The 13,464-nt window shown below is 42.3% G+C and overlaps 1 protein-coding gene across 4 annotated transcripts; it reads left to right on the forward strand.

Annotated features, from left to right (window-relative positions):
* Positions 1-2,970: 2,970 nt before the first annotated feature.
* LOC309698277 (uncharacterized protein) lies at positions 2,971-12,463 on the forward strand. Of its 4 annotated transcripts, none has more exons than XM_082520617.1 (3): positions 2,971-3,060; positions 7,302-8,803; positions 8,897-12,463. In XM_082520617.1, exon 3 carries the CDS (start codon positions 10,796-10,798, stop codon positions 12,278-12,280), a length of 1,485 nt encoding a protein of 494 aa, XP_082376743.1. In that variant the 5' UTR covers positions 2,971-3,060; positions 7,302-8,803; positions 8,897-10,795; the 3' UTR covers positions 12,281-12,463. The 4 variants fall into 4 exon arrangements, with proteins under 4 accessions (XP_082376743.1, XP_082376741.1, XP_082376742.1 ...); XM_082520615.1 differs by lacking the exon at positions 2,971-3,060 and having other exon boundaries at positions 4,236-8,044; positions 8,101-8,803; XM_082520616.1 differs by lacking the exon at positions 2,971-3,060 and adding an exon at positions 4,236-5,349.
* The last annotated feature ends 1,001 nt before the right edge of the window (positions 12,464-13,464 follow it).

Consider the following 13,464-nt stretch of genomic DNA (forward strand, 5'->3'; position numbering starts at 1 on the left):
GGGGGGATATAAAATATACCAAATGTTTCTTGAATTGTTAGCACAAGTGTATATGTTTATGTATCTAGTCGAGTTTATATGCAGTAGTGCTCACTTGTTTTCTTTCATTTTATTACTTAACTGTATTTCATGTAAGTCATTGATATTAAATATTGATTTTACAGAGGGGTGGAAAGAGTTTGGTTTGAGATTTTCCTGTTAATATTTGGATATTTTTCTTGCATTAACAATTTTTTGATTAGAAAAGCAGAATAAAATGTGCAAATTAGCTTCATTTATAGTTTGTTATACTCCTTCCCTCTAATACAAATATTTCATTTCTAACTCTGAGTGTAAGTGCATAATTTAATAATAAGTGTTTCTGCTCACAAATGTCCACGAGCACAGACATGCACGCAAAAACTGCGTGACTCCTCGCTGGCTGTAACTCACCGCGCGTGTTCACCTGGAACGTCCTCTAAGAAGACGTGTGACCATTCTGATAGCCGTCTGTGTCTGCAGGTGAATGAGTGAAGCTACATAAACAGTTAAATTAGCATAGCTTACCAGCCGTAAACCCGACAACAACACAGTGGGTGAGGGTCGGAGGGGGGGTCGCTTGACATTCTAACTTTAAAGGAAGGATTTTAACAGTATTAGTGTAACACACTTAGAGACAGTGTGCGCACCGCGGATGACGTCAGTGCGCACACTGTGTCTGAGGAGGATGTGCGGAAGTGCTTCAGGAAGGTGAACGCACGCAAAGCTACTGGTCCGGACGGGATTCCCGGCCGCGTCCTCAAGTCATGCGCGGCTCAGCTGGCTGGAGTGTTCACGCACATCTTCAACCTTTCCCTCTCTCTGTCTGTAGTCCCAGCCTGCTTCAAAATGGCCACCATCGTCCCTGTACCCAAATCCTCCACCATCTCCTCATTGAACGACTGGCGACCTGTAGCCCTGACCCCCATCGTAAGCAAATGCTTCGAGAAGCTGGTCAGGGACTTCATCTGCTCTGCACTACCCGACTCACTGGACCCTCTACAGTTTGCATACCGCCACAACAGGTCCACTGATGATGCCATAGCCCTGACACTACACACTGCCCTGTCACACCTGGAGAAGAGAGACACGTATGTGAGGATGCTGTTTGTAGATTACAGCTCAGCATTCAATACCATCGTTCCCTCGAAGCTGGACAGGAAACTGCAGGATCTAGGACTGAGCAGCTCCCTCTGCAGCTGGATCCTTAGCTTCCTGTCTGACAGACGCCAGGTGGTCAGACTGGGCAGCATCACCTCATCCCCCATCACACTGAACACTGGTGCTCCACAGGGGTGTGTACTGAGCCCTCTCCTGTACTCACTCTACACCTACGACTGCACAGCCACTAACAGCTCCAACATCATTGTGAAGTTTGTGGACGACACTACAGTGGTGGGTCTTATCACCAACGGTGATGAGACGGCTTACAGGGAGGAGGTCAGCGCCCTGACCCACTGGTGTCAAGACAACCATCTCACCCTCAACGTCGCAAAGACAAAGGAGTTGATAGTGGACTTCCGGAGGTGCAGAGAAGTACACACCCCCATCACCATCAACGGCGCTGCTGTGGAGAGAGTGAGCAGCTTCCGGTTCCTTGGTGTACATCTGGCTGAGGATCTTACGTGGTCAGTACACACAAACAAAACAGTGAAGAAGGCGCAGCAGCGCCTCTTCTTTCTCAGGAGACTGAAAAGATTCGGCATGAGCCCCCGCATCCTCAGGACCTTCTATCACTGTGCCATTGAGAGCATCCTCACTGGATGCATCACCACCTGGTATGGCAACAGCACCGCCTACAACTGCAAAGCTCTCCAGCGAGTAGTGCGGTGCTCTGAACGGATAATTGGAGGTGAGCTTCCCTCCCTCCAAGACATCTACAGGAAGCGCTGCCTGAGGAAAGCGGGGAGGATCATCAAGGACTCCAGTCACCCCAGCCATAAACTGTTCAGACTGCTTCCATCAGGAAGGAGGTTCTGCAGCATCCGGTCCCGTACCAGCAGACTGAGAGACAGCTTTTTCCATCAGGCCATCAGACTGCTGAACACGTCATAGACACCTCAGCTTCACTACTGGAACTTCAACATTATGCACTCCACACTGTATATAAATGCCACTTGTTTTGCACATATTCAACTCTGTATATTTTATATATTTTATTATTATTATTATTATTATTATTATTTTACTATTTAATTTGTAAAAATGTGTATACACACACACACACACACACACACACGTAGGAAAATATTTAGTATACACATCCAGAAATGCATACACTATTATATATTGTACATATATTTATTAGTGTCAGGTTGGCCATTCTTGTATTTTGCTCGTTTGTGTTGTTGTGTTTGCACATCTCTGTTGCTTGTGGGGCTCGCACACAAGAATTTCACTCGCATGTGCTGTGCCAGTGTGCCTGCACATGTGATGTGACAATAAAAGTGATTTGATTTGATTTGATGATCATTTCCATATTTGAAGATCACCTCTTCCCTAAAAAAAAGAAATCTACTGCCAAGGTTCTTCTCGTGGTGCGTTAGAGCCGAGGATGATGAAGACGCAGAAGCTAAAGCAATTTCTGAAACACGTTTAGAAGAATTTAAAAGTAATATATTTCCAATACTGGAGAAAAAAATCATCATCTGGCATTAGTGTCAGCGCACTCATTCACTGTAAAAAATCAAACTTGCTTACAGTCATTTCTTTCACAATTCAACAATAAAAGCTGAGTTGCCCCATAAACTCAAATACATTAAGGGCTTCAACTAATCCTTTAACGTTTTGGAGCAAAAGTTGGTCTCAGATGAACTTTATTGCTGGCAAAATGAATGAATTCAAGTTTTACATGAGTTGAAGCTGTTGGCGCCTTTCTGTGCCTGAGCACGCATGCGCATGTCATATTTTTGGATACTACGGGGTCTACGATGCACTTTTGCAAGGACTGAAAGCCACCTGGCCGTCTGCCTTAATGCGAACACGAGGCTTTTTACGCCAGGAGCTGGATGCAGCTAAGGTGTTCATCTCAACTTTCTGAAGGCAAGTACTGTTTCTTTTAATGTGCATTTATATGTGTTTACTACCTCATTTAAGATCCCCCCTAGACTGTTTTACTCAATCGTGCTGCTTGAATGCCCTCGTGAGCAACTTTAATGTTTTCCATCATGAAATAGTGCTTTAAAGTTTTCGTATAAAAATCGCCATGTCACAAAATAATGTAAATCCGACAAGCATCCCTTCCAAACAGGCGCGCTCATGTCTGACAAGCCTCCACGACACCCCCTACGTGTATTTCATGTAGGGGGTGTTCGCCATACCACCGAACGAAAGAAACCCGACAAAATAAGCTAGCTCGCTCATGGCAAACCCCCCACCGCTTTTTAAAATAAATAAATAATTTCGGGGGCCCCCGCTGCCATGTTGTTTAATTTGTTCAAATCATATTTAGCCAAAAAAATGTGGTTTAGTTTCTGTGTGAACGGGGTGGTGGAGTCCTCCACCGAGAACACTCACGTTAACTTTATCGAGTGGGGGAAAAAAAGTTAGCTTGTTTATATTATGCTAACATAGCTGTGTCGCTAGCGGTCACGTAGCACATCATTATATACCAGCTAGCCCAACTTCAGTAACCCTACAAACGTCACTGCTGTTTAGTTTCCTGTCTTCATTTATGCTGGAAGTGATAACAGCTGTAGGGTTTAATTTGTTTCCAAAACCCCGCAGTCAGGACATGCTATATTGTATTTAGATAGAAGCTAGCGAGCTAACTCCCTGCTAACTTCTAACTCCGTTAAATGTCATAAATTTCGTTTTCATGGGTGCCTGGATGTTAAACTCAATTGTTACACCTGGTAGAACAGAACGCTGATCATTTTATTAAAGATGAAAGACTTTAGACAGTTTTTCAACTCTCAGTAATGCCATAGTGATCGTTTGACATGTGAACCTGCAGCGGAGTTTAGGTCCAGACACGGCTAGTGACGTCAGACTGAACAACCGGATTGAACGAGGAGGACCCAGAATCCAGCCCTGTGTGAAGCTGAAGAGGCTGAAAATTACAGGTTATCTGTGGAAGCCTGCATCAAGAAGGTGGTGACACTTGTCATTAAAAATGCCAGTTCACCTTCCTCTACGGAAAAAGTTGATGCCATCACCCAACAGCTGTTCATAAAACTCTGGCCTAGACTTAAAAAGATCAAAGTTGATAGATAGCTCCTTAATACAGAAATGGAAAGAGCCAGATGTCATACATATTCATGGAATTAGACCATGAATATGCAGATGATGTAATTGTAAAGGTTTTCAAGGAGCATGCCATCACTGTATTGGAAAGTGAACATTTCATCACAAGCTTCTTTCTTCATGCTGTATGGATCGCAGGCAGAAAATACTTGGTTACTGTTGTGTAAGTCCCTAAAAGTAGATTTTGTTTATCTGGACGCAGGATTTTCAGTTTCAATTTATTTAAGTAATTATAATAAAGGTCAATCAAATGGACCAATATGGCAAGGCCATGATGATCCACTTGGTAAAATAAATCCGTTTGGCATCTTTCTTGGCCTTAAGACAACAATTCTGATGGCTAAAGATCCAAACGGGACACAAGAAAAAAACAAAAACAAAACACGTGTTGTCTGACAACAGTATCAAAGATTTGCATATACATAAAAAAAACCTGAAAGATCTGGACCGGGCCATTTACAAAGAGCTACGTCAGAAAACATTCTGTAAAGAAAAACATTTACTGATGTTACTGAACAACGAGGACCCAGTGTTGAGAAAACTGACGGTCGATATCATTAAAAATCACCTGATCGACACTATGCAGAATCCAGCCCTGTGTGATGCTGAAGAGGCTGAAAATTACAGGTTATCTGTGGAAGCCTGTATCAAGAAGGTGGTGACACGTGTCAATAAAAATGCCAGTTCACCTTCCTCTACTGAAAAAGTTGATGCCATCACCCAACGGCTGTTCATAAAACTCTGGCCTAGACTTAAAAAGATCAAAGTTGATAATGTGATGTTCATCGGTGATTGTCAGGGTCCCTGAGCAGTTATGAATTATATTATTATTATTGTTATTGTATGTATATTTGGTGTTGCTTTCCTTCTCCCTGTGTGTGTGTGTGTGTGTGTGTGTGTGTGTGTGAGTGTGTGTGTATGTATATGTGTTTCAGTGGGTGCCTTCAGGCCTGGTGGGTGTGGCCCTGCTGATGGTCTGGCCACACCCGAAGCCACACACTTGCTGCTGGTCAGGCCTCGTCGGGGGAGCTACTTGGGAGAGTCTTGGAGCTCCCACCGACGCGGGATCATTTCGTGAGTCTCCACGTTAGTCAACAAAAACATTGCACAGGCGTTTTACTCTGATTACACAAACTTCATGTAGGAGTAGGTCACAGATAAGAGGTACTAATTTGTAAATTTGACCTCTGACCTCACAGAGATCAAATGTGACAGGATATTTGTACTGTAATTTTCAGACCATAAGGCGCACTCAAAATCCTTTAATTTTCTCAAAAACTGACAGTGCGCCTTATAATCCGGTGCGCCTTATGTATGAAGTTTAGGTCCAGACACGGCTAGTGACGTCAGACTGAACAACCGGATTGGTGTTAGAATTTACCATGTCAGCCATGTCAGCCAATCAAAAAAATGATATGGCAACATGCGGCACTTGGTTGTTTAGGGAGAAGGTGCAGTTTTAGGAGTGACACCCGCGACGGAAAGCGGCGAGCAAAAGAAAGAGAACGCAAGTTTTCATATGTGAGACATTAGTGATGTTTAGCGTTTTTGGAGGCTAGAGTTAGTGTGTAGTGTAGTTATTGTTTTGTATTGTGTCAGTTATACTGCTGAATGTCACATTTGCTCCAAAAAAGCCATCAAAAGCAGATTCTAGTGTAAACGCTGTTCCCACAGGGAAAACAGGACTGATACACCTCCTGTTGTCAGACCTGCAGGGTTTAGGCCTGTGCTGTTCTCTTCTGTCTTATACTGAACACAAACTTTTTTTTCTTTTTTCTTTTTTTTCTTTTTTTTGGACCGGCACAAATAATTTGTGTGCCTTCTTATTTGCTGCAGAACACCTGATTGTTCTGTAAATAGATTTAGATGGTTATATAAAAAATGCCTGAGGCCTTGGCTGCATTTTTAGGTAAATAGTACCATATAACTTTGTTTGCAAAACTTGTGCATGAACCTGAAGTTCCCAAATTGATATAAAAAAATTTTTTTTTAGCAACACTAAATGCGTTTTTAAAACAAAATGTTAGGTTTCAAGTTTAGGAGAAAAGTTGCTTCAACTAAGTTATCCATCAGAACCTAAAAATCTAAATGCAGTGGGTTGCCTTGAGTTTAAGTTTTCGCAACAATTTTTTATTTTTGTATTTATTAATTTTACAGTGTTGATGCTGTGCTCACACGGGCTACAAAGAAATCGCACTACAAACCTTCTAAAAAAAACTCCACAGGTATCTTTGACGAAACACCTGTTGTCTGACGACACAATCAAAGATCTGCACATCAATGGAAAAAAATCTCGAAAGGGCCACCTAAACATAATATATAATGTTCTGACTGAGAGACGTTTTGAAAAAATTTAAACGTACAGCTCTGCTATCACTTCCAACATAAATGAAGACAGAAAACTAAACAGCAGTGACTTTTTTTTTTTTTTTTTTGGGTTACTGAGGTTGGACTAGCTGGTACATAATGATGTACTACGAGATCACTAGCGATACAGCTATGTTAGCATAACATAAACACAGTGAAGCTGGAGGATGAAAGCTAACCTTTTTCCATTCGATAAAATTTATGTGAGGGTTCCCAAAGGTTAGGGACGAATTCAATCGCATGGCAGGATGCTGTTGCAGATTAAACAGCGCCTCTTCACAGCTCTGTGGGCACAAAATAGAAGTACTACAAGGACATAGGGAAAAGGGACAAAGAGGGGAGGGATATAAAATATTCCAAATGTTTCTTGAATTGTTAGCACAGTGTATATGTGTATGTATCTATCCATCGATTCACTTACGCCAGGGGTGGGCAAATCCAGGCCCCGAGGGCCGGTGTCCTGCAGGTTTTAGATCTCGCCTTGGGTCAACACACCTGAATCGCATGATTAGTTCGTTACCAGGCCTCTGGAGAACTTCAGGACATTTTCAGGAGCTAATTTAGCCATTTATATCAGCTGTGTTGGTTCAAGGACACATCTAAAACCTGCAGGGACACCGGCCCTCGAGGCCTGGAGTTGCCCACCCCTAACTTCCGCTTTTCCTTTTCAGGGTCGCAGGGGGTGCTGGAGCCTATGGCAGCTATCTCAGGGCGAGAGGCAGGGTACGCCCTGGACAGGTCGCTAGTCTGTCACAGGGCTAAACATTCGTACTCACATTCACTCATACCTATGGGCAATTTAGATTTTTCCAAAAACAATGGGCAATTAAGATTTTTCACGTGCCTCCAAAGACGCAAAGGTGTCGCCATCTGACATGATTCAGCAGCGCCTCTTCACAGCTCTGTGGTCACAAGTTGAGCAAAAGCCTCTCAAAATCACACACAGGGGGATTAAAAAACTTGAAAAGGTGATTTTTAAAGACATCAAAGCGGCTGGACATTAGCCCTGATCTCGTGATCATTGCGCTAGCCTTAGGTCAGCCGTACCTAGAGGTGATCATTTCCATATTTGAAGATCACCACTTCCGTTAAAAACCTGCTGGCAAGGTTCTTCTCGTGGTGCGTTAGAGCCGAGGATGACGAGGACAAAGAAACTAAAGCCATGTCTGAAACACGTTTAGAAGAATTTAAAAGTAATATATTTCCAATAGTGGAGGAAAAAATCATCATCTGGCATTAGTGTCAGCGATTATGATGATGATGAAGAGGAACATGTGAGCGCACTCATTGATGCTGTGCTCACACGTGTTGAAAATAATTCGCACTACAGACCTTCTAAAAAACTCCACAGGTACCTGTTAAAACACGTGTTGTAATTATAATAAAGGTCAATCAAATGGACCAATATGGCAAGGCCATGATGATCCACTTGGTAAAATAAATCCGCTTGGCATCTTTCTTGGCCTTAAGACAACAATTCTTATGGCTAAAGATCCAAACGGGACACACAAAAAAACACATGTTGTCTGACAACAGGATCAAAGATCTGCATATACATGTATATAAACTGAAAGATCTCGACCGGGCCATTTACCAAGAGCTACGTCAGAAAACATTCTGTAAAGAAAAACATTTACTGATGTTACTGAACGACGAGGACCCAGTGTTGAGAAAACTGACGGTCGATATCATTAAAAATCACCTGATCGACACTATGCAGAATCCAGCCCTGTGTGATGCTGAAGAGGCTGAAAATTACAGGTTATCTGTGGAAGCCTGTATCAAGAAGGTGGTGACACGTGTCAATAAAAATGCCAGTTCACCTTCCTCTACTGAAAAAGTTGATGCCATCACCCAACGGCTGTTCATAAAACTCTGGCCTAGACTTAAAAAGATCAAAGTTGATAATGTGATATTCATCAGTGATTGTCAGGGTCCCTGAGCAGTTATGAATTATATTATTATTATTATTGTATGTATATTTGGTGTTGCTGTCCTTCTCCCTGTTTGCGTGTGTGTGTATATGTGTTTCAGTGGGTGCCTTCAGGCCTGGTGGGTGTGGCCCTGCTGATGGTCTGGCCACACCCGAAGCCACACACCTGCTGCTGGTCAGGCCTCGTCGGGGGTGCTACTTAGGAGAGTCTTGGAGCTCCCACCGACGTGGGATCATTGCGTGAGTCTCCACGTTAGTCATCCATTTGAACTGAGTTAGTGTATGTATGCCCGCGGTTATGTGTCCTGACGGCTGCGTCTATTGTGTCCCCAGGAGAAGTGTGGAGCGCCAGACAGCAGCCAGCACGAGGAGTGCTGAGACACGGGAGCGGAGAGCACTGAGACACGGACTGGTCACGGAGAGACACGACACGGGAGTCAGGGGAAACCACGGGGATTTATTGTTGTTATTTCCACACACTGTAAATAAACGTACTGCTTGTACATAGAGCACCGCGCCTGGGTCCTCCTTCCCCACACCCCCCACGGTTTGCCATGCCAAACCGTGACAGTGATATGGTTTACAGCTCTTTAATACAGAAATGGAACAGAAATTATTCACTGTCTACTTTAGCAGAAGGTTTTTAGCTGAAGATAGTTTAACCAGCTGTTTTGCCAACACCTTCATTTTTATCATTTAGCATCATTTTAGAATGTATTATTACTGTAGATCAGGGGTCCCCAATCCCAGTCCGCGAGGGCCGGTGTCCCTGCAGGTTTCAGATCTCACCCTGGGTCAACACACCTGAATCACATGATTAGTTTGTTACCAGGCCTCTGGAGAACTTCAAGACGTGTTGAGAAGGTAATTTATCCATTTAAATCAGCTGTGGTGGATCAAGGACACATCTAAAACCTGCAGGAAACCAGCCCTCGCGGACTGGGATTGGGGACCCCTGCTGTAGCTCAAACAGCATATGAAGCATTTAAATTCAGACCAACCTTATAACCGTATAACACCGATGGGGAACAATGTGTTCTGCAGAATACTCTTGATACTTTAAGAGCAATTTGCCAATAATACAGATTCATGTGTAGTAAGGTGGTTTCATTGCTACTTTTATTAAAGGAGTGCTTCTAAAAATTGAGGTGGTCATCTCCGCTTGCATTTCTGTAAAAGCCACAGCATGCCACCTTGGATGAGAATATGCATTCTTAACATTTTGCTGTCACAGTTTAGCTGTTTTCATTTCCACTGACACATCAGCTCCTAAGACCACAATACTACTACCAAAGTACTACAAGGATCCGGAAAAAAGGACAGAGGGGGGATATAAAATATACCAAATGTTTCTTGAATTGTTAGCACAAGTGTATATGTGTATGTATCTAGTCGAGTTTATATGCAGTAGTGCTCACTTGTTTTCTTTCATTTTATTACTTAACTGTATTTCATGTAAGTCATTGATATTAAATATTGATTTTACAGAGGGGTGGTAAGAGTTTGGTTTGAGATTTTCCTGTTAATATTTGGATATTTTTCTTGCATTAACAATTTTTTGATTAGAAAAGCAGAATAAAATGTGCAAATTAGCTTCATTTATAGTTTGTTATACTCCTTCCCTCTAATACAAATATTTCATTTCTAACTCTGAGTGTAAGTGCATAATTTAATAATAAGTGTTTCTGCTCACAAATGTCCACGAGCACAGACATGCACGCAAAAACTGCGTGACTCCTCGCTGGCTGTAACTCACCGCGCGTGTTCACCTGGAACGTCCTCTAAGAAGACGTGTGACCATTCTGATAGCCGTCTGTGTCTGCAGGTGAATGAGTGAAGCTACATAAACAGTTAAATTAGCATAGCTTACCAGCCGTAAACCCGACAACAACACAGTGGGTGAGGGTCGGAGGGGGGGTCGCTTGACATTCTAACTTTAAAGGAAGGATTTTAACAGTATTTGCTGTGGGTTAAAGCAGTGGACCAGCAGGCTACATGTTTGAATCCAAACAAGTTTCACTCAATCCCAACAACTGAGGATCGCCATTGTATAGCGGTCGCTAGGGTAACGTCACGTCGCCGTCATATCGGATGTGGGCGGGGCTTAGCGCTAGAATCCCTTTGATCCTTTCATGTCTTGTGTGACATCACCTTGGTAAAAGTCTATAAATAGAACCATTTGCACAGGGTTAGTCACAAGGTAAGTTTAGTAAGAGGGAGTAAGAGGCATTAATGTCTGAGACACAAACTCAGCAACTTACACAAAATTCAGAATCAAGTCCAGATTGTAAAAAAGTTATATCATTTGAAAATATGAATTCTGCCATTGAAACAACCGATGCGATTCAAAGCTGCGCCACTGAAGACGACTCTGAATGTAGTGTCGTCCCTGGCGTAAACATTTTACGGAGCGACGAGGGGAAATCGAAGCACTGTGTGTGCTACCCTCAGTCATGCAACCAGCAACAGAATCCGGGGGATCCAGAGTCAGTTGATCTCCAGGAACCTCCGGTGTCAGAAGAACAGCTGCTCGTTAAAGAGCTAATAAATGCTGTTATTACACGTGCCTCCAAAGAGGCAAAGGTGTCGCCATCGGAAATGATTCAGCAGCGCCTCTTCACAGCTCTGTGGGCACAAGTTGAGCAAAAGCCTCTCAAAATCACACACAGGGGGATTAAAAAACTTGAAAAGGTGATTTTTAAAGACATCACAAAGCGGCTGGACATTAGCCCTGATCTCGTGATCATTGCGCTAGCCGTAGGTCAGCCGTACCTAGAGGTGATCATTTCCATATTTGAAGATCACCTCTTCCGTAAAAGCCTGCTGGCAAGGTTCTTCTCGTGGTGCGTTAGAGCCGAGGATGACGAGGACGAACAAACTAAAGCCATGTCTGAAACACGTTTAGAAGAATTTAGAAGTAATATATTTCGGATACTGGAGAAAAAATCATCATCTGGCATTAGTGTCAGCGATTATGATGATGATGAAGAAGAACATGTGAGCGCACTCATTGATGCTGTGCTCACACGAGCTGCAAATAAATCGCACTACAGACCTTCTAAAAAACTCCACAGGTATCTGTTAAAACACGTGTTGTCTGACAACAGGATCAAAGATCTGCATATACATGAAAAAAAACTGAAAGATCTGGACAGGGCCATTTACCAAGAGCTACGTCAGAAAACATTCTGTAAAGAAAAACATTTACTGATGTTACTGAACGACGAGGACCCAGTGTTGAGAAAACTGACGGTCGATATCATTAAAAATCACCTGATCGACACTATGCAGAATCCAGCCCTGTGTGATGCTGAAGAGGCTGAAAATTACAGGTTATCTGTAGAAGCCTGTATCAAGAAGGTGGTGACACGTGTCAATAAAAATGCCAGTTCACCTTCCTCTACTGAAAAAGTTGATGCCATCACCCAACGGCTGTTCATAAAACTCTGGCCTAGACTTAAAAAAATCAAAGTTGATAATGTGATGTTCATCAGTGATATGGTTTACAGCTCTTTAATACAGAAATGGAAAGAGCCAGATGTCATACTGACATTCATGGAATTAGACCATGAATATGCAGATGATATAATTATAAAGGTTTTCAAGGAGCATGCCATCACTGTATTGGAAAGTGAACATTTCATGACAAGCTTCTTTCTCTGTGCGGGTCATGCTGTATGGATCGCAGGCAGAAAATACTTGGTTACTGTTATGTAAGATCCTAAAAGTAGATTCTGTTCATCTGGACGTAGCATTTTCAGTTTCAATTTATTTAACATCTAATCGAGTCATTTTAAAAACCCTTGACCGGTCGAGGCAGATGGCCGTTCCTCACTGAGCCTGGTTCTGCCGGAGTTTTCTCCCTGTTAAAAGGAAGTTTTTACTCCCCACCGTCGCCCAGTGCTTGCTCAGAGGGAATTGTCAAATTATTGGGGTTTTGTGCCATCTAATACACAACTTATCGTATTGGGCACTCTAAATGTATTTTTAATCAATAAAAAGATCCAAAAAAGATTATATTGTGAATTCTGCGTGTTTTCATTGTCACACAAATGTATACATTTTCAGCTTAGACTGAACGTGTTTGTTTGTCATTCCTTTCAAATCAAAGATTTTAGTAGCAATTATTGTATTAAAACATTGCACAGGCGTTTTACTCTGATTACACAAACCTTATGTAGGAGTAGGTCACAGATAAGAGGTACTAATTTGTAAATTTGACCTCTGACCTCACAGAGATCAAATGTGACAGGATATTTGTGCTGTAATTTTCAGACTGTAAGGATTATTTGTATGTAAACTATAATTTCATATTAAGAATCCACATCAACACATTCTCACTCTCAAAGTGTAAAATGTTACACTATAGGTGACAAATCGTCAGTATGTTACGCTTTTGGCCACCCAACATGTCCCTGTGTTACTTGTTCGGAAAAATGAGGAAACATGAGAACCATTTCGAATCAATCTACACGTGTATGTTTATTTTACTGTAATTGCTTTGGAAAACACTATCTAACACGATTAGGTTATGATACGGGTTAGGATTAAGGTTAGGGTTATGGCTGGAATACACAGCTGGAACGTGTATTACACCGGGAGCGTCATTCTATTGGATGTCATCCACAATCCGGCGCGTATCAAATAGATGCGGAAGGTTACCTTTCACGTGTCTATGGGACACCTCGGAGCGCGACTAATGGTCGGTATGTTACACGTCGGGAATGAGAACGGGCTGTCCACATATATTGGTATGTCATCTACTAAATTTTGCCAATACAAACAATGGCAGTAATGAATTAATTCATCAATATAATAATTAATATATATAAATATAAAAACACATTTACAAAAAAAAATTATTCACTGTCTACTTTAGCAGAAGGTTTCTAGCTGAAGAT

Source organism: Aulonocara stuartgranti (genome assembly GCF_965226115.1).
Source record: "Aulonocara stuartgranti genome assembly, chromosome: 22".
Taxonomy (NCBI): Eukaryota; Metazoa; Chordata; class Actinopteri; order Cichliformes; family Cichlidae; genus Aulonocara; species Aulonocara stuartgranti.